Source organism: Saccopteryx leptura, chromosome 2 (genome assembly GCF_036850995.1).
Source record: "Saccopteryx leptura isolate mSacLep1 chromosome 2, mSacLep1_pri_phased_curated, whole genome shotgun sequence".
Taxonomy (NCBI): Eukaryota; Metazoa; Chordata; class Mammalia; order Chiroptera; family Emballonuridae; genus Saccopteryx; species Saccopteryx leptura.
In genome coordinates, this window is record NC_089504.1 from 224,680,144 (window position 1) to 224,706,886 (window position 26,743).

A 26,743-nucleotide genomic window follows, 5' to 3' on the forward strand; every position below is an offset into this window, starting at 1 on the left:
ATGTTATCAAGATCCCACCATTTTGTTGTAAGTAATCCGATGACATCATTTCTTATGGCTGAATAGTATAACATGGTGTATATGTGCCACATCTTCTTTTTCCAGTCTTCTATTTTTTTTTTTTTACAGTGATTAAAGCCTTTAAGCAAACTCTTGGCCAATACAGCAAGAATCCATAAAAGAGTAGTGTCCTTAACAAGTTCACCAAGTCCAAGTTGGCCCCAACCCCATGCCAAGTTCCTATACATCTTTTAAATGACAACATATGACCTTATTTCTGATATAAATAAAGCACATACTAAATGGCTGTTGAAAGAAAAAAAAAATCCACAAATACAAAACTCTGATGAGTCCTGGCTGGGTAGTTCACTTGGTTAGAGCATCATCCAGATATGACAAGGTTGCAGGTTCGATCTCCAGTCAGGGCATATACAAGAATCAACCAATGAAGGGACAAATAAGTGAAATAACAAATCGACAAATCGATCCCCCTTTCTCTCAAATCAATCAATAAATATTAAAAAAAAAAACTGATGTCATTGCCTGTTCAAAACTTTATCAACCACCAACAGATAAAAAAAATTCCAAATTCTAAGAATTCTTGTCCTTATTTGCTGTGAATCTTTTTTTTTTTTTAACAGAGACAGAGAGAGAGTCAGAGAGAGGGATAGACAGGGACAGACAGACAAGAACGGAGAGATGAGAAGCATCAATCATTAGTTTTTCATCGTGAGTTGCAACACCTTAGCTGTTCATTGATTGCTTTCTCATATGTGCCTTGACTGCAGGCCTTCAGCAGAGCCAGTAACCCCTTGCTCGAGTCAGCGACCTTGAGTCCAAGCTGGTGAGCTTTTATTCAAACCAGATGAGCCCACGCTCAAGCTGGCGACCTCGGGGTGTCAAACCTGGGTCATCCGCATCCCAGTCCGACACTCTATCCACTGCGCCACCGCCTGGTCAGGCTTGCTGTGATTCTTTATTCCAATTATTATTAACCTAAAATGTTCCTCCATTCCACTTGTAAGCCATGACTGACCTCAACTGTGTCCTCTTCCACAGAAATTTAATTCCCTGTGTCTTTGCCAGTCAGTGACAGCCAGCCATGAGTAAGCTCTGCTGTGCCTCTGTAATACTGCCTTCAGGAATTTATCACACTTAATAGACTGCTTTGATGACTGTTTATATGGATGTCTTAAAACTTCAATTATATTATAACCTTCTAGAGGATAAAGACCATATATTAGTAAAGATTCTTCACTGTACTCAACACACCTGCACAAAGAACATTTTCAATAAGTGGTTTATCAGTGAACAAAAAGAAATTTAGTTTAAAGAGGAAACCGGGAGAACTAGTGTCCTGAGCAGGTCACTTTAACTGCAGCAAAAGGACATTGACAAAATACTTAACACAAAGAGACTCCATAATAAATTTCACTTGCTTATTTGTATCAACTATAATCACATTGTTAATAATTCATGGCCACTCTAGAATATTTTAATAACAGGATGGGATTATATGGTAAATAAGGATTATTTACAACAGCTTCACATTACATTTAAAATAGCTTCATGTTGGACCCAAGAACGCTGGCTTGAGGAAGGGGTTACTTGGTCTGCTGTAGCCCCACGGTCAAGGCACATATGAGAAAGCAATCAATGAACAACTAAGGTGCTGCAACGCGCAATGAAAAACTAATGATTGATACTTCTCATCTCTCTCTGTTCCTGTCTGTCTGTCCCTATCTATCCCTCTCTCTGACTCTCTGTCTCTGTAAAAAATAAAAATAAAATAGCTTCTTGTTATTAAGAAGTTTCCAATTCTCTCAACAAAATGAGGAAGTAACAGTAGCAATGTCACTTCCTATTTCTGGTGGTATTAAGCAATCTCCTTAAAGGTTTATCAATGTGAGTGCTATATAGATAACATTTATAAGTTTTTTGATTAGTAGTAAAGAATTAAATTTCCATTTAAAAGCTAGAACAAGGGTGCAATAGCAGAGTGCACACTGTCTTATCTCTATATATACATATATGCAAATCAAAAAGCCTTTTAAAAGTATCTCCTTTTGACTCAGGTCAGTTAAAGGAACACAGCAAGAATGTCAAAGGCCAGATTTCTTTCTACCTCTATCTTTGTCTTAGAGATAGAAAGCCTCTAACATAATGTGACTAAAATGTAAAGACTGCCTTACCAGGTAATTTCTTTTCTAGTTGTTGTTCATCTTCTAAGACTGGCTCCTCTGGTAACCGCTGATCTACTGAGGTTGAGCTCATGACAGATACACCACTGCCAGATCGAACTCTTCTGCAATTGTGGAAAGGAAGAAAAAAGACACAAATTCACATAAAGCTGTCTCGGTGGAATTGAGCAAATTATGAAAAAGAATTTTTAAAGATTATACCATGTATTATGGAATAGTGAAAGGGAAAATAAAGATTTGATCCTAGTTACAAAGGGTTTTTAAAAATGAATATTTGAACGGCATCCAACTCTGACTGCCAAGCTTGTTCAAATGTTCAGAATCAACAAAATTAGGGCAATTCCAAAGAAATTAAATAGTGAATGATCACGCAGTGGCTAGAACAGTGCCCAGGACACAGTAAATGTTCGCTTTTACGACCATCACCGTTTTACGGAAAGTTAAATCCTGTTCAGGGAAGATGAGCAGATCAGCTAATTGGGAGCATTTCTTTTATAAAGTCTCTCCATTTTATCTCTAAATAAACACATGAAATGCCTATAATTTAAAATCCATAATAAACAAAGCACTTAAGTTTACTGATTAATCTCACTTTACACCATTAACCTTGCTCTTTTAAACTACCATTTAAAATTGTTTTATAGGCCCTGGCCGGTTGGCTCAGTGGTAGAGCGTTGGCCTGGCATGCGGGAGTCCCGGGTTCGATTCCCAGCCAGGGCACACAGGAGAGGCGCCCATCTACTTCTCTACCTCTCCCCCTCTCCTTCCTCTCTGTCTCTCTCTTCCCCTCCTGCAGCCAAGGCTCCATTGGAGCAAAGTTTGCCCGGGCGCTGAGGATGGCTCTGTGGCCTCTGCCTCAGGCGCTAGAATGGCTCTGATTGAGGCAGAGCATCGCCCTCTGGTGGGCATGCCAGGTGGATCCCGGTCGGGCGCATGTGGGAGTCTGTCTGACTGCCTGCCCGTTTCTAGCTTCAGAAAAATACAAAAAAAAAAAAAAAAAAAAAAGAATAAAATTGTTTTATATACCGTTTCCACAAAACTAAGACATCCTCCGAAAATAAGACCTAGTGCAATTTTTTTCAAGCTTATAAATATAAGGTCTCAACTGAAAATAAGACTTAGCGCATCTTGAGGAGCAAAAATTAATATTAAGACACTGCCTTATTTTCAGGGAAACAGGGTAGATTGTTGTACATGGAAAGAGAGTCACAAGAAATTCTTGATGGAATGACTATAGTATATTAATAAATGTTGATTTTTTTTTGTTCAACAATAAATGTGAATTCTTGTTCATGGAAAAATAAAACATCCCCTAAAAATAAGACCTAGTGCGTCTTTAGGAGCAAAAATTAATATAAGACACTGTCTTATTTTTGGGAAAACACAGTATATATGTATTTTTTTTATTTAGAAATTAAATTTAATGGGTTGGCATTGATCAATAAAAGTACACAGGTTTCAGGTGAATATCTCTATAGCATTTGAACTGTTGATTGCATTGTGTGCCAATCACCCAAAGTCAAGTCATTTTACGTTACCTGTATTTGTTCCTCTTTACTCCCCTCCCACCTCCCTCTCCCCTGGTAACCACTTCACTTTTGTCTGTGTCCATGAATCTGTTTTATATCCCAGCTATGTGTGAAATCACATAGTTCTTAGCTTTTTCTGATTGACTTAGTTCACTCAGCCTAATGTTCTCAAGGTCCATCCATGTTGTTGTAAATGTCACTATGTTATCATTTCTTATGGCTGAGTAGTAGTCCATTGTATATACATATATGTATCACATCTTTTTATTTTTAATTTTATTTATTTATTTTTTACAGAGACAGAGAGTAAGTCAGAGAGAGGGATAGACAGAAACAGACAGACAGGAACAGAGAGAGATGAGAAGCATCAATCATTAGTTTTTCATTGCACGTTACAACACCTTAGTTGTTCATTGATTGCTTTCTCATATGTGCCCTGACCGTCGGCCTTCAGCAGACCGAGTAACCCCTTGCTGGAGCCAGAGACCTTGGGTTCAAGCTGGTGGGCTTTTTGCTCAAACCAGATGAGCCCGCGCTCAAGCTGGCGACCTCGAGGTCTCGAACCTGGGTTGTCCGCATCCTAGTCCGACACTCTATCCACTGTGCCACCACCTGGTCAGGCTGTATCACATCTTCTTTATCCAATCCTCTATTGAGGGATACTTTGGTTGTTTCCATGTGTTGACCACCTGAATAATGCTGTGATGAACATGGGGGTGCATGTGTCTTTGCGTACCAACGTTTTCGAGATTGTTTTTTTTTATCAGCTGCCAGTGTTGTGTGTCAGAGTGCTTTTTACAGTTGGGGGAATTCACAGACAACCTGGCTCCACTCTCCCTCCAGCCCATCTGCCCAGCGTGCCTGCTGCGTGCATGTGCTCAGAGAGGGCTGCACTCTCCCTCCAGTCCGTCTGTCCAGCATGCCTGCTGCATGCACATGCTCGGTGAGGGCTCCGCTTCTCTTACTCTTAAGGAGACTTCTTCCTGCAGTCTTAGTACAGAAATTCTTATCTTTATTTCTCTCTTCTTTGTATTGGTAAGATTTTATATTTGTCTTTTAAGGCAATTTTCTGGGAGGGGGTGTGGGTGTGCGTGTAAGTGGAGGGTACCAGTCATTCCCAATTTCTCCCAACCGGACCTGGGTCTACTGTCTCCACAGCTCCACTGGGACTGTACATCAGACCAGGAACATTTTCTCTCGTTATCTTCCCGATAATGATTTTACACTGACAGCATTTTGTTATCTCTCGATCATGTAGAATTCACAGGCACAATGTCCTTGCTTTATTTTCTATGTATAGGTAAACACAGTTTTCCTTTGCTGAAACTGCTGGTGCACTTCAAGTACTGTATATAGATTGTACAAAGATCACCAATCTTTTGATGTTTTACTAACACAAGCAGACCTAATTTTACTGAGCTCCACATTACTGAGCTCCACAGAGACTGAGTATTTTACAAACTGAAGAAGGCAAGACCCTTCACCAACAGAAAGATTACAACTCGCTTTACTGTGACAGTGGCTTTATAGTGATGGTCTGGAATCAGGCCCACAATGTCTCCAAAGTCTTCCTCTATGTGTAAGTACTTAAGAAACACACCCAAGATGAACACAGAACCTAAATAAAAAGATATTCTTGAATTCATGGATATTTGACTTCCCTGCCAGGAATTAAAATGACCATAGAGCCAACAAAGCAAAGTTTGAAATTCACACACTCAGCACACAGTCTCCTGTGAGAGCCACATGCTCTTACCTAAAGGAAGGTGGGATGTACTCCGGAGGCAAGACAGGTGGCAACGGTTGGCCAGACATAGCTACATCAATCAGGTGCATGGCCAGGATGAACTCTTCTGCTGTGAGTTTTCCATCTTGATCAATGTCAGAAAGATTCCTATTCAACAAAGAGTTAATTGAAATCTAGTTGCACAGAAATGCATGCTTGTTACTATTCATGCATGACTCATTTAAATGTTCTATTTTCTTATTTTGACTCTAGGCCAACTGAGTCTCTCTCTGCCTCAGTTAATAAAAACAGTACCTATTTCATACTAATATTGCAAATGAGACAGACCATATAGGTGAAATGGTGTTCAACATTCAACAAACGTTACCCATGATATAATTATACTCTTCTCAGTCCTTGTAAGCCCTTTAAAATGTATCATACTTACATATTCTATGTGTTTAAATACTATGCTCAGCACACTAGAGGGTCAGATAGTAAACAGAGAAGCTCTGCAGGACATACTCTCTGTCACACTGAATTCTGCTGTAGCAGGAAAGCAGCCATCCACAATATAGAAACAAATGGGTAAGGTTGTTTCACAATAACAAGTCATTTACAAACACATAGGCAAGCTCACTGAGCTTAGCTGGCTAAGCCCTGATCCAGGCCCACATGGTGTACCACTGAGGCCTCCAGCCACAGTGAAGGTGTTTTCTGCCCTTTAATCTCAGGATTTAACCCACACAAGTCTTCATAATCAACTTGCTCCAGTAGTTAATTAAGAGTAAACAGATTTTTCTAGCAAGTCCAAGAATGTGATTTTACTCTGGACACCAAGACAGGATGCAGGACAACAAAGCTGTTGATAAAAATGTCAATAATACAGATGCTACACTGGGGAAATGGCTTAGCTGATGCCTTAAATCAAGAAACTTCTCTTAAATCTGAAATTTCCTCAGGTGGCATAAACTCTTTTTTTAAAGGTATAAAATTTCCACCCAGAAACATTCCTACTTTCTAAAAGTACAGGTCTATAAGGAATTACCATGTTCTACAGAACAGTTCCCTCACCACCTAAGCCCCCACATCTGTGTAGTCAACCCCTTCCTCTGCCCCCAGCCCCTGGTTACCGTTGATCTCCTTTGTGTCTCTCTAGTTTTGCATTTTCCAGATGCACACTCTAGTGGTTTTTGTTTTTTAGGTTGTTTTCATTTATCAATTTGAAAGAGAAAGAAATATAGATTTGTTGTTCCACCCATTCATGCACCCATTGGTTGACTCCTGCAACCTTGGCTCATGGGGACAATGCTCCAACCAGCCGAGCTACCCAGCCAGGACCACACTCCGTTTTAAACAGAATAGGGCACTAGTGAAATCCCTGCCTGCCCTGCCTTGGCCTCTCCTCCTTCTCACGCCCACCACGAGCTACTCCTAGGTAAACCCAATTAGAAGACAGCAGAATTCTCATTTGCCTTCCCCCTTGAAACCTGCCTAAATAATGATTTGATCCTCACTATTTAAAATAGCTTTTTATTGTGTAGAAGAATAATGTGATAAAATTCTAATATGAGAAGTCTCAAGTATTTTTTCAAAGAGGGCAGGTTGTAAACTTAAACATGCCAATACAGTCTAGTATTGTGAGAACAATCTAATAAACTGCCTATCAATCTCCATAAATGTTAGCTCTTAAGTTTGTATTTCAGAGGGCTCAAGGATACTGGTACATACCCAAACCTAAAGAGTTCTGGATGTGACTCAGACACAAGATGTTTATGAACTGGTCTATTATTGTGCTACTGCAAAAGGCAGACCCCTCTGGCACAAAGCAGAGGGGGCCGAGGTTGGGGAAGAGGGGACATGTCATGAATGTTGATCGTAAGCGGCTGACAGCAGGTTTGTCTTCCAGGCAGAATCGAAGGATAATGCATAACTGAGAGGGAGAGACACTTCTTCAGAAACAATTCTGGTTAACATTTAAATGAAAGGAATCCTAGTTCAGCCACAGCTGTTAAAAATTATTACAAAATAGACAAACATGGCGACATGCTTCCTGATGAAAGAACAGTCTCATCTCTGATTCAGTCTTACAAAAAAAGGGAAGGGCACATCTGTTAATTTCTGGAGACAGTTTTGATGGTCACATCTGGGGGTGAAGGTTATGCTGCAGGTATCTGGTAGGTAAAGACCAGAGATGCTACCAAATAACTACAACGCATCAGAGAGCAGCCTGCACCACAAAGAATTCTCAGGCCCCAAATGTTAATAGGGCCGAGGTGGAGAAACCTTGCTCTAGATCTAATTAGCAATTTACAGAAAACACAAGAATAAATGAACATCATAAGGAATCAATCACCAAAGGTTAGACTACAGAGATTACGGTTTGGGGTGGCAGGCAAGGAGTGGAGGACAAAATAAGAGGGAGTTTATAGGCTAAAGCAGACTTAACAGACGCACCAGCCAATCATTGCAAAATATATTTCAGCCTGACCAGGCAGTGGCGCAGTGGATAGAGCGTCAGACTGGGATGTAGAGGACCCAGGTTCGAGACCCCAAGGTCTCCAGCTTGAGCGCAGGCTCATCTGGCTTGAGCAAAAAATAAAAAAAGCTCACCAATTTGGACCCAAGGTTGCTGGCTTGAGCAAGGAGTTACTCGGTGTGCTGAAGGCCCGTGGTCAAGGCACATATGAGAAAGCAATCAATGAACAACTAAGGTGTCGCAATGCACAATGAAAAACTGACGATTGATGCTTCTCATTTCTCTCTGTTCCTGTCTGTCTGTCCCTATCTATCCCTCTCTCTGACTCTCTCTCTGTCCCTATTAAAAAATATATATATATTATATATGTATATATAATATATATATATTTCAATCAACCATAAAAAAGTATGAGGCAATATAAAAGGAGTCTGAACACTATCTGATTAAATTAAGAATTAACTATTAAAAATTTTAGGTGGACTACTGATACTATAATCATATTTTAAAAAATCTGTTTCGCCTGACCAGGTGGTCACACAGTGGACAGAGCACCAAACTGGGATGCAGAAAACCCAGTTTTGAAACCCCGAGGTCTCCAGCTTGAGCACTGGCTCATCCAACTTGAGCACAGGATCACTAGTTTGAGCAACGGGATCATAGACATGACTGCACTGTCGCTGGCTTAAGCCCAAAGGTTGCTGGCTTGAAGACCCAGGTCACTGGCTTGAGCAAGGGGTCACTCACTCTGTTGTAGCCCCACAGTCAAGGCATATATGAGAAAGTAATCAATGAACAACTAAGGTGCCGCAACCAAGAATTGATGCTTCTCATCTCTCTCTTCCTGTCTGTCTCTCTCTGTCACAAAAAAAAATAGTTAAAAATATATCTGTCTCTTTTGGAGATACAAGCTGAAATATTAGCAGATGAAAATGATAAAATGACTGAGATTTAACTTTGATAATCGGGAAAGAGAAGGGGAAAACCAGGACTAGCCATGAGCTGAGACTTACGTTATGAGTTCCTGAGAATTCATTATATTAACCAATCTGACTCCGCATTTTTCAAAATCAAAAGGGGGAAATGTAAGACAGGTAATCATTATAATTCCTTGAAAAACTAAGCCTACTCCATCTATTCCTCCCTATAAATAATGGTCTTACTTTAAAGACTGATGAGGCCATACCAATTTAAGAAATAAAGTTTCCAATTCAGACAAACCAAGGAAGTTCTCATTCCTTACCATATTGAAGCCAGCTGTGCCTGTGGTAAACTTGATTGCATAAGAATAGTTCTTGCTTGGGGCCCTAAACAGACGCCAGAAAAAGAAAATACAAAGATGAATCAGCACACCGTCACTTGGTCCCTTGGTCCGGGAAGTCAGAGTTCCGCAAATGCCTACTATGCAACCTCATGCAATCATAGTGCTTTAAACAATATTTGCTATTATTCAAGACGCTTTTAAAAAAGGAAATTAAACTCCCATAAAAAAGGGGAGAAACACTGAGCAGAGCACAGCAACTGGCACATAATAACTGCGTGTTAAGCGAATGCTGAAGAAAGAGTATGTAAAAGAGCAGCGGTTCAAATTGTAACCTGTTGGTCCAGATTCCCATCTCCATTAGAAGCAGGTCTTTGTTTACAAAGCTGACCCTCACTCTCTAAATGCAGCACCTCTGCCACCACCTGCCACCTCCATGAGGACTGACATTAGACAAATTCAGGGACGTTTCAGGGAATTTTAGAGGACAAAAGGATCTCAGCAAAAACTCTTCTAACCATTTCTATACAGACTTGGGAAAAAAAAATGATTTACTCACAGCTACACAAATGGCTAATATCAGAACAATTAAAAAGAATTCCTGCCTGACCTGTGGTGGTACAGTGGATAAAGCGTCGACCTGGAAATGCTGAGGTTGCCGGTTTGCTGAGGTTGCCGGTTCGAAACCCTGGGCTTGCCTGGTCAAGGCACATATGGGAGATGATGCTTCCAGCTCCTCCCCCCCCTTCTCTCTCTCTGTCTCTCCTCTCTCTCTCTGTCTCTCCCTCTCCTCTCTAAAATGAATAAATAAATAAAATAATAAAAAAAGTTTAAAAAAAAAAAAGACACTATTAAAAAAAAAAAAAAAAAAAAAAAAAGAATTCCTGGAGCTTGACCTGGTGGTGGCACAGTGGATAGAACATCAAACTGGGTCGCAGAGGACCAAGGTTCAAAACCCTGGGATCGTCAGCTTGAGCATTGGCTCATCCTGCTTGAGCACTGGCTTACCTACTTGAGCGCGGGGTTGCTGGCTTGAGCGTGGGATCACAGACATGACCCCAAGGTCACTGGCTTGAGCAAGGGGTCACTCTCTCTGCTGTAGCCCCACCCTCCCCCACCCCAGGTCAAGGCACATATGAGAAAGCAATCAATGAAGAACTCAGAACTTGCAACGAAGAATTGATGCTTCTTATAACTCTTTCCCTTTCTGTCTCTGTCCCTATCTGTCCCTCTCCCTATCTCTGTCAAAAAAAAAAAAAAAAAAAGAATTCCTGGAATTTCAACTCTTCTCTCAAAATCAGCTCTTATTTTTTAAAACTCTTGTAAGTATCTTCATTTCTGGGATTAAGCTGGCCTTAGGAATCAAAGGCCCCAGTGGGAGCTACTGAAGGCTTCAAGAAGCCAGCACTAGGCAGATGGATCCCTCATTTCCAGCCCTGCCTTGTGAAGCACAGAGTCCTGGGATGACAACGGACCACAGAATACAAGGCTGTTGCAGTCAGGTTGGGAACATTGTATGTACAGACTTTGGCTTGTGTACCTATTTCACTTTTCACATGGCACCTCATCAAAAATACAAAGCAGCAGCGGGCAGGAGTCTTTGAGTATAGCCACAGGGAGGCTCCAGCACCCAGCACAGGAGGCTCCAGAAAGCACGTGGAAAATCACTGGGAACCAGAGGCTGTGGGCTCCAGCCTGCTTCCCCTAGAATTTGCTGACCGACCCAGGGCAGGTAGTTTCCTGGCTTGCTGGACCCTCGTTTTCTTGTTTCAGAAGTCCTGTCTGGATTTACAAGTCTAAGGAACCGTAACACAGAGCTTAGCATAGTGCCAGCACATAAAAAGTGCTCAAATAAATGGTAGTTCATATTACTGAAAATATTTTAATTTATATTTACATATAAAATGTAGACAGGGCCCTGGCCGGTTGGCTCAGCGGTAGAGCGTCAGCCTGGCGTGCGGAGGACCCGGGTTCGATTCCCGGCCAGGGCACACAGGAGAAGCGCCCATTTGCTTCTCCACCCCTCCGCCTGGGATGAGCACTTGCTCAAGCCAGTGACCTTGGGGTCATGTCTGTGATCCCACGCTCAAGCCAGCAACCCCGCGCTCAAGTAGGTAAGCCAGTGCTCAAGCAGGATGAGACAGGCTGCTCTGTCTCTCTCTTCCCCTCCCGCAGCCAAGGCTCCATTGGAGCAAAGATGGCCCGGGCGCTGGGGATGGCTCTGTGGCCTCTGCCCCAGGCGCTAGAGTGGCTCTGGTCGCAACATGGCGACGCCCAGGATGGGCAGAGCATCGCCCCCTGGTGGGCAGAGCGTGCCCCTGGTGGGCGTGCCGGGTGGATCCCGGTCGGGCGCATGCGGGAGTCTATCTGACTGTCTCTCCCTGTTTCCAGCTTCAGAAAAAATGAAAAAAATAATAATAAATTAAAATGTAGACAGAAATGCACACATGAAGATATGCCTATGTATTTTTACATGTGTACATGTGTGCAGCTTAATTAATTTCCACACTGGAAATGGTCATTAAACAGTACCCCAAAGCCTCTTCTTGAACTTCCCTCAGTCATCCCCTCACACTGAGTATAGCCTAACTTCTACCAGCACAGTGTGTCAGTGTTAGGTCTGGCTATGTTGTTGTGGAACACAATCCTAACTGTTATACAGTGTGGAGCTACTGTGAACAGTAAACACCCTAAGTTTTGGTGAACATGAACATATGTATACTTCCTATTGTGTATGTACTGGGAACATCTAAAAATAAACTATCTTTATTGAATTATTATGAAAGTCCTTAAAGGTTCTGTGATATATTAGAATGAAAAAAAGTTCACAGATTATTTAGTCTTTAACATTGTATTTAGAATGGGCAACAATAAAGTTGAATCAGCAGAACTTTATTGAATGCTTTAATTTATACTTGTAATAATTCTCCCCACTTCAGAGCTATATAAAAAAAGTTAATATTTCACCTATTCCTTATAAAAAGTATAACAACAAATGAAAAGAATTAGCCCTGGACGTGGGCATCACAAGACATGGATTGCAGTCCTGTCTTCCGACCCCCTAATGTGACATGACACTCTCTAAGAGAAGGTTCCCTCATCTCTGAAATGAAGGAAGTGATCTAGAACAGGGAATGCCAAACCATAGCCTGCAAGCACATTCAGCTTGCCACCATTTCTGTAAATAAAGTTTATTGAAACAAAGCCATGTCTATTCATTTAAGTGATACATGGCTGCTCCCACTAAAATGGCAAAGTTGAATAGCTGTATCAGTGGATAGCTGCAAGCCTAAAAACTTTACTATTTGGCTTTTTACAGAAAAAATGTATTAAACTCTCCATGAGGAGCTCACAACTGCCTTTGCAATTCTAATAGTTGACTCCATATGTCCTAAGACAAGGCTGTGGAACACCAAGTCGTGAAGGGACAAGGGGCACTCACCTAACGAAATGAATCAGCAAAATCAACTCAGGTATCAACAGGGGAAACTGTGCCACCACTACATTAGCTTCACCCCCACAGTGGACAAGCTCAGGTTCTCACTTTCTTCTGCTCTGCACCAATCAATGGCATTCATATGCTCACAACCTACTCTCAAAGATGTAGCCACAGTCTGAGGGCACCCACAAAGAGAGGTGAAAGTAAATCCCAGGGTGATGAGGAATGCTTCTAAGTGCTAGTGGCACCCTGACGGCGGGCACCTGACACAGGCTGCAGCACAGTTCAGCCCAACTGCAGGGCGCGAGCACTTCTTGGTTCGCTGATCCACTCTCCACCAAAACATGTGGAACAACTTTGAGTGAAACTGACAACGTAAGGATGACCCAGATTGTCCTCTAATTGATATCACAACGTTAATACTCCTGTACTAAACTGGTATTCATGACACTGGGATATCACATCTCCAAGGATTATGACAGTGATTTTCAACTGGGGTACCCCAAGAATTATAAAACATGCAGTACCTGACTGTTTGGTCAGGGGCATGGACCTCTTCTCCCTTAGATAGTTAAATAAAATATTATGAGAGCCAACACAACAGCGGCCTGGTGTGAATGAATCAAAATTATACTTTATTTTCTCTCTCAGATTGGCTAAAAATATTTCTTTTGTATCTCGCAGACTTCAGTAAATAATTTATGTGTGCCACGAGATAAAAAACGTTGAAAATCACTAGATTAAGAAATTACAATTATGTGCAAGTTGTAAAAATGCCTTTAAATTTTAAGTTCCTCTAAAACAAGAACTTACAAAAAGAAACAATAAGGAAGAAAAATAAGAGATTAAGAATATTAAATTACTTATTTCACTTGGGCCTCTTTATAGTCTGGGACCTTTTCTCAACTATTCTTCTTATCCTTAAGCTGACTGAGTAACTGCTTTGGGGGTTCAGGATTCACATTATAATTTTGGGAATTATGATCGTGACAATGGTCTTTGTGTCTCATCCATCTCAACTAACAAGCTCTGCTTCCATAAACGTTCTTATTTGGCCTAAAACATGCCCTTACATTGATTTCACAAACAAAAAACTGAAATTTATTTATTTCTATTTTTAAATTTACCGTGATAAATTATTCTATCTGATATGACTATATAAAAATATAATTTGAAAATACAATGCCCACCTTAAATTCTTTTTTTTTTTTTTTTTTGTATTTTTCTGAAGCTAGAAATGGGGAGAGACAGTCAGACAGACTCCCGCATGTGCCTGACCGGGATCCACCTGGCACGCCCACCAGGGGGCGATGCTCTGCCCCTCCAGGGCGTCGCTCTCTTGCGACCAGAGCCACTCTAGCGCCTGGGGCAGAGGCCAAGGAGCCATCCCCAGCGCCTGGGCCATTTTTGCTCCAATGGAGCCTCGGCTGCGGGAGGGGAAGAGAGAGACAGAGAGGAAGGAGAGGGGGAGGGGTGGAGAAGCAGATGGGCGCTTCTCCTGTGTGCCCTGGCCGGGAATCGAACCCGGGACTTCTGCACGCCAGGCCGACGCTCTACCACTGAGCCAACCGGCCAGGGCCCACCTTAAATTCTTGACAGGAAAAAACAGTAATAAGTATGCAGATAAACATTAGCAAAATCTGCTCTTTCTACCATATTTCCCACTTTATTTTCTGCTTCAGACAGTAATCGCTCTACATACTCAGGTGCCTGGGTCACTATCTTTGCGTTGGAGAGGCTGCATTTCAGTCAGAAAACACACATCCTACCAAGAGGGAATTTCTACTCCACGTTGCATCTGAATGCTATTTCCATTATCTCACAGCAAATACCAGCAGTGCTCTGAAAAACTGTTTTCAGATTCACTGGCAATGCAGTTCTGGTTCTGTATGGAGCACTGGCATCAAACAAACCATGCTAAACAGTACATAAAACTATAGTATGGCCTGACCAGGTGGTGGCACAGTGGAAAGAGCATCGGACTGGGATGTGGAGGACCCAGGTTTAAGACCCTGAGATCGCCAGCTTGAGCGCGGGCTCATATGGTTTGAGCAAAGCTCACCAGCTTGGACCCAAGTTCCTGGCTTGAGCAAGGGGTTACTCGGTCTGCTGTAGCCCCACGGTCAAGGCACATATGAGAAAGCAATCAATGAACAACTAAGGTGTCCCAACAAAAAACTAATGATTGATGCTTCTCATCTCTCTCCGTTCCTGTCTGTCAGTCCCTATCTGTCCCTCTCTCTGACTCTCTCTCTGTAAAAAAACAACAAAACACTGCAGTATGGAGTATTCTCAGTGCGTGGGTAAGCTAGGCTACGTTTTCATGCTGTGAAAAAAACAACACACAGAGGGGGGCATACAGAGAATTTGGGTTGACTTAGAACTCGCTACTTCATCTACAAACATGTTTATTTGAGATTATTGCTGAAATCTTTCTCGGGATATGATTCAAGATTGGATCAAGATCCTACAAAAAGCCCACCCAATCCTGACATTTTTAAAAAAGATAAGTTTTTATTTTAGAAGTAAAAATTGCACTTGTAAGTAACAGCAGAAATGACAGTGAAAATACGAAATGCAATGTTTTGAGTTACATACCAGCATTTCTCTATCCCAAGAAAACAAACCTTGAGCCTTCCTTTTCATATTCATTTACAGGTAGTTACATTTTTCCCTTTTGCACTTAATGTTCCTACCAGAAGTCTCTATTTTCCTTTAATATTTTCCTTTATCAAAATTATACTTTTCTTTATAATTCTCTAGTCAATTTAAGTGTTTAATCTCTCATTAGAAAGGTTTCTGGAAATTAGTATGGAGCTGAGAACAGAGTTAAGCATAGCTGAACTTGATGGACCTGCCCTCAGGGTGACTCATAGCCTTCATGTAATGTGAACCACAAATAAATGTTTCCATTGTATATCAAGTAGATTAGAATTTTACTTTTGCATCAAAATATGGCTAACTCACATGACATAAATACAATTTTTTAAAAAACTTAGAGAAATGACTGCTTAATTACAAACCATAGCCCCTCCTTGTACTCAAAATATAAAAACAGAATTTCTCTTTAAAAAAAAAAAAAAAAAGAAAGGTTTCTGGAGAGTTCCCTGAGAGCCACTCCACCTTTGATGCGGATGACAGAGTCCTCTGAGATCATAGAACTTAACTCTAGCCTCTTCCTCGTGAAAAAGTTAGATGCAAACAGAAGTGACCTTCCTCATCAGTGACTGGGCCAGGCAGCAAACTCCCCAGCCAGCTCCTTCTCCCCTCCATACCGCCTGAAACACTGACTCTGCGCAGTCTCAAGTCCATCTTCAGAGCTGAACTTCAGAACTTGAACCAGTTTTTGTTCACAGCATGGTTTCCTTGCTAGTGCTTTGATCTGCATGCTACTGGCATTCAGTGTGCAGGAGGATCTGTGGTCTCTGTGCCATTTGCCAAGAAGCAATGAGGCAAAGTCTGAGGCACTTAAGACTAAAGTAACTGTGGCTTTATCAACAAATGAGAACTCAGGATAAGAACTACAGTGAAAACCCTGTTCAAAAATAGCAGTAGAGAAAGCATTTGGAAATTTGGCCCAACATCTAGAAATAGTTTGCATTTAGAACACAGATCATATTTCACTAAGTTAATTTTTCTTTGTAAATACCTGTTAGGTGTCCACTCATAGTTTTGTCGTGACTATTGAACAGCTGTCTGTACTTCAGCCGGGAGGACTGGGGGACGGCCCATTCTGCCAGCGGAGGGGCGCTGGGGAAGAGGAGGGACAGGAAGCGGTCAGCAGGAAGGAGCAGCCTACCCAGGTTTTTCACACACAATCAACTGAGAACTCTAGAAAACTAGCTTTAACTTTTTATTCACTTTTGAACCACAAGTTCTGAAAGTTCTATAATAAGTGTGTCCAGCCTGACCTGTGGTGGCGCAGTGGATAAAGCGTCAACCTGGAAACACTGAGGTTGCTGGTTCAAAACCCTGGGCTTGCCTGGTCAAGGCACATATGGGAGTTGATGCTTCCTGCTCCTCCCCCCCCTTCTATAATGAATAAATAAGTGTGTCCACTTTTTAAGGTTAAAACATTTCTTTTAAAACAGATAAAGCTTATCTTTCCAGAACCAAGGGTAAGCCTAACACACTGAGTGGCTGTTCCCAGTCTATACATAACCTAATCATTCTTAAAGGATCTAGGAAAGTATGGAAAACCTCCTTGGAACTGAGATGATACAGTTATGGCCAAGTTTTCTAAACTTCTAGAACAGTTTTCTTTCGGTTTACAATGCAATGCTGATAGCAAATAACTTCCTTTACAGATATTACTTCTTCAGGTTGTTTAACCTTCTATTACAGGATGCATTTCTCAATGAAAAGAAATCATTCCATTCTGGAAAGTTTAAATTCCCACAAATGGAGTTTCCCAGAAAGAAAAGAATGTTCAGAGGGTCCTGATACACCCGCGGCGGGATGGAGGGGGTTCACTTCCTGACTGCAGCAGTGCGGCACCCTGACCCAAGGACACCTGCTGCACCCTGGGCCCAGACCTCCTGACTAGCTCCTCAGAACAGATCCCACACATGTATCACACTGGCAGCCATGGCTTATTAACAGCCCAATAATTTAAACACAATGACAGTAAAAAAAGGCATTCCATTTCCAGGACAATTACAACTAATGCCCCATTCCTTTCATTTCAAAACACACATAAGAGCAAAATTTTAATCCTAAATTGAACCTCTAAGCCATCATATATATGTGTTATCTGTGCACTTATTATATGCACCTCATAAGCATAGGAAATGCTCCCAAGCACCTGAAAAGTACCTATACAAGTTCATCTTTTCAATTTGTATAAATGTCTTAACAAAAACACTTACCAATGCCTAGTCTGCTGTGTGTACTTCTGCAATAGCTCCCTCATTTTAAACTAACATTTTGCTGATTCCAGGTCGTGCCTATTTGTCAAGAAGCTAGTTATCTCTCTCCTGCACCCTGGAGTACAGGGTGTTTACACACAGAAGTGGTCCCGGATTACACTTATCAAGTCATCATTTTCTGCTAAGTTCCTGAGAATTTAAATGAACTAAAAATTCATTAATAGGCAACCAAAAAGTTAGATGCCAAGAATTTGTCAGAAATTTAAATTGCTGAAAAGATAACTACCTTTAAAAAAACCCACAGTTGTCTTAATAGCTTTCATATTTGCTAATACTGTACTGATTATTTCTTCATTCTAATGTCATAAATCAACTTTAAGACAGACTTCAAAATCCCTCAGAGAAAACTGAAACCTTCAACATGGTATTAGAGAAAGAAGGAATTGGGAATTCAGTGTTAGATGGTCTGAGTTTGAACCTCAGCTCTGCCATTTAGTGAGCTATAAGCCAGGGGTCCCCAAACTTTTTACACAGGGGGCCACTTCACCGTCCCTCAGACCGTTGGAGGGCCGGACTACAAAAAAAAACTATGAACAAATCCCTATGCACACTGCACATATCTTATTTTAAAGTAAAAAAACAAAACAGGAAGAAATACAATATTTAAAATAACAAACAAGTAAATTTAAATCAACAAACTGACCAGTATTTCAATGGGAACTATGCTCCTCCACTGACCACCTATGAAAGAGGTGCCCCTTCCAGAAGTGCGGCAGGGGCCAGATAACTGGCCTCAGGGGACCGCATGTGGCCCGCGGGCTGTAGTTTGGGGACCCCTGCTATAAGCCATGGGTGAGGAAGGTAACCTCAGTTTATTTCCTTGCTCACAATTAATTCTGAGACAATATTTACTGCATAGAAAGATGTGGGGGTTGAATGGAATTAATAAGGTGTCTGGTAAGTAGGTGCTCAGAAAAGGTTCCTGAATCCTAGGAATGGAACCTCAATGAAGTGAAACACAAATATCTGTAGAGAACATTACCATATATTCCCCATGTATAAGACGCTCCCATGTATAAGACGCTCCCATGTATAGGACACACCTTAATTTTGGGGCTCAAAATTTGAAGAAGAAAAAAACCAACATATTACATAAAGTTACCGAAGTTGTATCATAAAATTCATACAACTCATCACTGTCAAAACTCCCATCCATTCGCTTGTCCTCATCTGTTGTCTGATGACAAATCACTGTCTTCATATATTGCCTCGTCCTCACTTCCATCTATGGCATTTAAAATGCCACAACCACTGTATAAGATGCATCCAGTTTTCAGACCTCAAATTTTTCGAAAAAAGGTGTGTCTTATACATGGGGAAATATGGTAACTTGAGTTTTTTGGAGCAGACTTCCATGGTTAAGTATCCATGCCTTAAAATTAGAAAGAACTCAGTTCAACTATGAGCTCTATCACTTAAGAATTATATCATTTTGAGCAAGTCATTTAATGTCTCTGAGCTTCTTCCTCATCTACAACACAGAGATAATAAGAGTTATTTTATGGAGAAGAAGGTGAACATTAGATGAGTTAATGTACGTAAAGCATTTGGCACAGTGTTTTCAGTTTACAGATTTTCTTTAAGTCATTTTCTAAAAGGTAATGAATTGCTGAATTATATCCAACGTACTTTTCTCTTTAAAGTAGAAAATGGCTTCATTCACTCAGGCAAAAGTTCTAAAGAGGACTGAGACAAGAAAACATGGAATCACCCTGGCCGGTTGGCTCAGTGGTAGATGTGAGCCTGGTATGTGGATGTCCCAGGTTCGATTCCCAGTCAGAGCACACAGGAGAAGCGACCCCTCCCCTTCTCTCTCTCTCTCTCTCTCTCTCTTTCTATTTTTCTCCCACAGCTATGGCTCAATTGGTTTGAACACACTGGCCCCAAGTGCTGAGGATGGCTCCATGGAGCCTCCACCTCAGGTGCTAAAAATAGCTTGGTTGCCAGAATGGCCACAGATGGGCAGAGCATCAGCACCAGATGGGGGCTGCTGGGTAGATTCCAGTCGGGGCACATGTGGGAGGGAGTCTATCTCCCCTCCTCTCACTTGGAAAAGAAAAAAAAAAAACAACCAATCATCTTCATTTACATTCCCTTTTCATTACAAAAGTTTTGAGAGGAGTTGGCTTTAGCTCAGCAGTTCCTTTGAGTCAGGTTCACTTGTTAACCAAAAGTTTTGAGAGGGCTTACAAAGAGAGCTTAATTTTTCATCTTAGTGCAACCATATGCAAGGGGGGAAAAGGTAAAAGAAAGAAAAATATTGTGCTCGCTTCAGCAGCACATATATCCAATACTAAAAGAAAACAAAATATGAAAGATAATATGAAACCAAGATTGGCCAAAATATAAGTAATAAAATCATGTAAGCTTTGCCAAATTTGAGCCACATAATTGGTAACAACGGTTCACTAACATAAATAACTCATAAAAATTGATCTTGGCCCTGGCCAGTTGGCTCAGTGGTTGAGCGTCGGCCTGGCGTGCAGAAGTCCTGGGTACGATTCCCGGCCAGGGCACACAGGAGAAGCGCCCATCTGCTTCTCCACCCCTCCCCCTCTCCTTCCTCTCTGTCTCTCTCTTCCCCTCCCGCAGTCAAGGCTCCATTGGAGCAAAGATGGCCCGGGTGCTGAGGATGGCTCCGTGGCCTCTGCCTCAGGCGCTAGAATGGCTTTGGTCGCAACAGAGTGACGCCCCAGATGGGCAGAGCATCGCCCCCTGGTGGGCATGCCGGGTGGATCCCGGTCAGGCGCATGTGGGAGTCTGTCTGACTGCCTCCCAGTTTCCAGCTTCAGAAAAATACAAAAAAAAAAAAAAAAAAGATCTTAAATAAGGTTTTACAAATAATTTATACAGAGCTAGAATTTAAAGTAAGGTTATCTGAGCTAGAATTTAAAGTAAGAACAATTATGGCTTTAATCTTTATATAAAAATCTTATAAACTTTTAATAATTAACACAAAATACTTAACTTGCTTTTGGTCCTTATATCTAGGTTCTACTTTATTAGTTTTAAACATTTACTACAACCTATTTATTATCCTTTTTCTTATTTTTTTATTTTTCCAAAGTGAGAAGCAGGGGGAGGCAGACAGACTCCTGCATGTGCCCGACCAGGATCCACCCGACATGCCCACCAGGGGGCGATGCTTGGCCCCTCTAGGGCATTGCTCTGCTGCAATTGGAGCCATTCTAGCACCTGAGGCGGAAGCCATGGAGCCAACCTCAGCACCCAGGCCAACTTTGGCTCCAATGGAGCCTCGGCTGCGGGAGGGGAAGAGAGAGATAGAGAGAAAGTAGAGGGGGAAGGGTGGAGAAGCAGATGGGCACTTCTCCTGTGTGTCCTGGCCAGGAATCGTACTATCGAACCTGGGACTTCTATATGCCGGGCTTATGCTCTACTGCTGAACCAGCTGGTCAGGGCTTATTATCCTCTTAAAAAAAACCTTTAAAGGAAACATCACATCCTTGATTCTGTCATCTCTGAAACAAACAAATGATAAAACCTAGTAGCATTATCTAGAATTGAGAAAATTTTTGCCATTTAACAAAGTAAAAGATAATAAAGAATATAGCTCATTCATTTTCACATTTAGGAGTTAATCAAATAATAATTTAAATCAAACTGCTCTTTTAAAAACAAGCAGACTTACCTAGCCACATCAAATGATTGTGCCTTCTGTAATTTAGTGTTTAATTGTGTCCCAGGACCAGACCTACTAAAAGAAGAACTCTTTGGCAATGTGGCTGCTGTAAAAATAAATAAATGTTGAATAAATTTAATTCTACAAAGATAAGAAACTTCCCCTATTTACAAAAATTAAAATGCATAGTCATCAAGCTTGAGGCAGAAATTATGCCTCCCTCCTTCCCATCCAGAACTCAGAAAGAGTTATTCCCATGTTGCTTCCCACCCTCTTGCCAGAAATGTTTCTAGATAGACTTGTTCCTAATGATACACCTTAATGTTTACATCCATAAGATTTTACTTTCCATTAAATATTTAGTATCATATTTTAGTATCATATAGGATCTGTTAACAGTTAAAGAAGGAACAGCTTAACTATATGGATGGCATATTCCTGACTACACAGAAAAATGCTCAAGTAAAGTCCCAGATGTAAGAACCAAGAAGTCAGACTTGCAGTCTTGGCCAGATAACATGTGACGCTAGGGAGGGTCAGCTTTTGTGTCTGATTCTCACTGAGGCTGGTTGGCTGTGCATCAGGGAAAGAACTTGGAGCCCCAGCCACATTCCCCTCCTCCTTGCCTAATGTCTTGCAACATGTGCCATGAACCACAAAAGCAAACAGGACGGTGCGTGGATTCTGACATTACTGGAAAAATAATTGTAAGCACTTTCTTGGCTGCTGTCACATCTGCACTTGTGCTCACACATGAAAGATGAACTACATGTGACAAAAAGAGGTACATTTAGGTTCTTTGGCTGTAATGTAAAGACACATCCTGACCGATGTAAACCCCACAGTTATCACCACTGAATTTGCTCAAACATATCCACAATACTTTAAAAAATATATATACTTTGCATATCAGTGTGAATTCAGTAAGGTTTGTTAGACTACGGCATCTATGCTTGATGCTTTCCTTAAATTAAAGGGAAAAAGACTTTATGGATAAAGTCTCAAAATTAAACCAGGAATATTTAATCCTTTTCTTCAATTAAGCAAGTATATATATTATGACCATAATCTATACTGCTCACAAAAATTAAGGGATATTTCCAAATGAATATGAAGTGATAAAATATCCCCAATTTTTGTGAGCAGTGTATTTTTTCATTTAACAGAATTCCTACCCCTGTCTGCCTAGTTCATTCCACCTCTTTAACAATAACGAAAAGCAATGTTCTCCAGCTCCACCCCTCTGCCCCCCTATAATTCTACCCGGAAGGGATTGGCTTATTTATTAGCAATTCAGAGCAGCTGAAGAAAAACAGTAACTGATACATGGAAATACAAACATGTTCAAACACTACTAAAACTTCAGTGGCTTTTGTCAAGCCCTTGAAGGGAAATTATGTTCTTGGCGTTAGCTGCTGAGTTCATCTTTGTACACAGTACACAAAGCTCCCTAATTCCATCCTCCTATCCCTCCCTCTGGCCTTGCACATACCATTTGAGATGTTAAAAAAAATGAGGAATTAAACAAAAAAAATGAACTTATTTTTCTCTGGAATGAAATGCCACTTAAATAGAACTAGTAAGGGAAGATAGATTTATCAACAACATAAGTTGTAAAAATCCAGCCTATGGATTCCTCGGGTCACATACCAGAATGAGCAAACGCAGACAGAGGTTGTATAACAGGGGGAGCCCCGTTGGCCAGGGGAGGCACTGCTGCTGGAGGGACAGGGGGTACTAGGGGTGGGGACATCCCGACCACTGGGATGGGTCCCATTGGCACAGGAGCAACCGCTGGAAGTGGTGGCATGCTGGCGATGCCTCCTATACCTACGAAGGAAGAAGCGCCAACAAAAGTCACAGAGAGTCACATTTCAACATTTAATGACAATTAACCCAGAACTGCTTGAAAAAGAAAATAATTTTCCACTTGTAATATATTCCTATTTAAAATATAAATTCACATTGATCATTTTGAAGAGTACCAAAAATTATGTCAAGGATCAAGACCCAACCTGAAGACAGATCTACTGGCCACAGCTAAGGGTAAATCAGAGTAACAACTGCAAGGAAGTGGAAACCACCAAAGAGAATGACAGTCATTCATTCATTCATAATGGCATTAAAAAACAAATACACTTAAAAACTCTAATTGGTCACTGTGGGTAATCAATTTATTTTGAAAGCTAGGAACTAAAGGTGGTGGGGGGGAATAAACCAAATATTTAGCCTGCCTTTCCTTTACATACTGAACCACAATGTAACCAAATATTTGATGGGGAAGTTTCTACTTAGAAGTATTCCAACCAAAAATATAAAGACATGATAGAACTAAAATGAACATTTCCTTCCTTTTTTGTTTGTCTCAACTCGTGATACTGGGACATAATAAGAAAAAGACATCCCATCTTCGTCCACTTCCAGTTACAGCTGCTGAACCCTATGTAATTTCCTGAAGGATAGGAACATCTTTTGCTAAAATATTTGGTCTTGGTCCCTGGTTCCTGATACAAGAACTCTCAGACCCATGGAGTCTCTGGAGGGATGAGTGTCTTTCTGTATTCCAATGCACTGGCTGGTGGGGGGGGGGGTCCCCTAAACAGTGGCAGGATGGGACCTGGTAACAGGAAATACCAAGGCATGATTAGAGGACAAAAAGTCCCACCCTACCCCTATTCCTCACAGACCTCAGGGGAGAGGAGAGGGTCTAGGGCAGTGGTAGTCAACCTGGTCCCTACCGCCCACTAGTGAGCGTTCCAGCTTTCATGGTGGGCGGTAGTGGAGCAACCAAAGTATAAATAAAAAGATAGATTTAACTATAGTAAGTTGTTTTATAAAGATTTATTCTGCCAAATAGCGAAAATTCGACATAAAGTACTTGGTAAGTAATTATTATTTTATGCTTTAACTTGCTGTAACTCTGCTTTATAGATTTTAAAAAGTAAAGTTACTTCCCTACTTTATAAATCACCATTACTGTGGAACCAGCGGGCGGTTAGAAAATTTTACTACTAACAGAGATACAAAAGTGGGCGGTAGGTATGAAAAGGTTGACTACCCCTGGTCTAGAGTTTGAGATAATCAATGGCCAGTGATTGAATCAATCATGCCTCCATAACAAAACCCCCATTAAAAACGCCAACACAACAGGGTTTGCAGCGCTTCCAGGCTGCTGAACGTACCCACGTGCTGGAGAGTGGCACCCCTACCTCACCCGCACTCCTGCACTAAGCCCTCCAGACCCCTCCCTGTACACCTCTTCTTCAGGCTGTCCGCCTGTGTCCTGCACAACATCCTTTACAACAAACCAGAAATGTAACTGTTTCCCTGAGTTTTGTGAATTGTTCTAGCAAATTATAGAAAAGGGGAAAACGGTTTGTGGGAACCTCTGACTTTGTAGTCAAGTCACACAGAAGTACGGAGAACCTAGGGGCCCACTACTTGTGACTCGTGTGAGGACAGTCTTGCAGACTGAGCCCTTAAACCTATGGAATCTGATGCTAACTCCAGGTAGCTAGTATCAGAATTGCATTTAATTATAAGATACCAAGTGTTGAGAGAGTTAAAACTGGTTGGTGTAGTATTTTGGGACACAAAAGTCTTGGTTCCTCCTTTCCTTGAGAATCCTACATACATTATTCTATTTTCCTTCTGGCACATACAGCACTGCTGTGAAAAATTCTGAAGATATTCCAAATGGCTCTCGGATGAGTTATGTGCTTTCTTTGTCTACATGCCCAAATCACTGTTTTACTAGAATTCAGTTTAGGGCTGGTCTCTCCAAGTCAATATTCTCAGGCACATGCTATACTCTTTCAATAATGGTCTCGAACCCTTTATCTGAAGAAAGCTGCCCTGACCTACTTAATAGGTGTCCCATTCCCTGCTTTGGTTTTCTTCTTCAGGGACTCCAGCTAGCCACATATTCAACTTTCTCTGCTTTAGTATTTGCTACTTTTTCTCAAACCCTTTCTCTTTTTAAATTTTCTTTTAATTTTTGAAATCTTCCTCTTTTTACCTCCTATTTCTCTTCAAACTGTATTTCCTGTGTTGCTCCTAGTTTAGACTTCATTTCTGAAATGAATTTTTCTTTTATTTCTCACCCTTTCCTGAATTTTGTCACTTCATTTCTGAAATTTTAAAATTCTGATTTGTTGGTCTTTCATGACTTGCATCATTTTCTTAGTATCTTTCAGCTCGTTTTGAAATAGTAAGGTTACTGGTGTGCAGTCATTGTCCATGGGGGTGTTATTTGGCTCTTTGTTGTTCTTTTTCTAATAATAACTTTGTGTGGGCTTTGACCTTGCCGGCTACCGCCTGTGGCTCATTTTTACGTGAGCCATGCTTCCTGGGACTTCCAGTCTCTGTTCTCCTCCCCCTCTTTGGTCTGGACCTTTCTTTTTGTCTCTGTTGCTGCCCCGCTCAATCCTGATTTCACTCCCAGTCATTTCTCCTCTGTGTGGGGCCATCCTAAGTGGAAGCCCTGTGGTCAGTTTTGAGAATTCACAGGTCTTATCCTAGCACAGTCATTGCAATGGCTCTCTGACATCCTAATTCTCCCACTTTAAGTGACCTACTTTTAAACAGTCACTGCAAAGACTATGTCCTTTTACCAACTGGCTGACTACCTTTTCTGAATGAATATTTTCTGTACATTTCTAACTAAATATATATATCCACTTAAGGCTGTAGGGAAGCCATCCCTCTTGAGTGTGCAAAATCTTCATTGTTGAGAATCTCCCCTGCATCACCGAGTCCCCCTACTCTAACTACCATCCTAACACACCACCCTGTAGTACCCTGCTCCTCCAACTTTGTTTCCCTTCAGTTAGACTCTCCCCTCCTCCGAGCCTCCAATAAGGCTTTAGTTCCTACAACTCCAATAAAACTGCTCATCAAGGTCATCTACAAACTTATCTTGTCAAATCCAACCACTCTTCTGTCCTATTCTTACTCTCTTGGAAGCAACTCAATGAGTGCTCCCTCCTTCTTGAAACACTTGTTTTGGCTACCAGGACACCAGTCTTTCACGAGACCTGCAACATCTGTAGCTTCACAGCTTGCCAGGGCATGGTCCTCGGTCGTCTGCCTGTCCAGCCATACTTCCTCTGTAGCTCTCCCATCCAGTCCCAGGGCCTGCAGTGCCACCCACACTCACACTCTCCCAGAGCTGATGGGTCCCTGCTCTGAGTTCCAGACACGGATTCATCTGCCTGCTCAACATCTCAACTTAGAGCTCTACTAGGCCTCTCAAACTTAACACGGACAAAACTTGATTTACCTTTCCTCCAAAATACATGATATAATGGCTCTAATCCTTTCTCTCTTTCACTCTGACTTACACCACCCAGCTCTAAACCACCATTATCTCTTCTTGCCCATGGCAAAAGACTCCATACTGATTTTCTGATCCAGTCTTCACATAACTGAGATTATTTCCTAAGTGTCTAGCAACCAGGTTACTCCCCTGGTTAAAAGTCCTCTGTAGCTTTCAAATGCACTTAGAAAAAGAAATCCCAAATCCGTAGTGGCTTTATCAG

The 26,743-nt window shown here is 41.4% G+C and overlaps 1 protein-coding gene across 7 annotated transcripts in view; it reads right to left on the reverse strand.

The window, feature by feature from the left end:
* Positions 1-26,743, reverse strand: part of ITSN1 (intersectin 1) — a 232,559-nt gene that overhangs the window by 115,857 nt on the left and 89,959 nt on the right. For all 7 annotated transcript variants that reach the window (XM_066370290.1, XM_066370286.1, XM_066370291.1 and 4 more), the window contains exons 6-11: positions 22,854-23,033; positions 21,213-21,309; positions 16,285-16,385; positions 9,179-9,242; positions 5,487-5,624; positions 2,193-2,305 (exon numbers count right to left, since the gene is read on the reverse strand). In XM_066370290.1, coding sequence (XP_066226387.1) covers positions 2,193-2,305; positions 5,487-5,624; positions 9,179-9,242; positions 16,285-16,385; positions 21,213-21,309; positions 22,854-23,033 — 693 coding nt within the window. The remainder of the gene's footprint in view (positions 1-2,192; positions 2,306-5,486; positions 5,625-9,178; positions 9,243-16,284; positions 16,386-21,212; positions 21,310-22,853; positions 23,034-26,743) is intronic.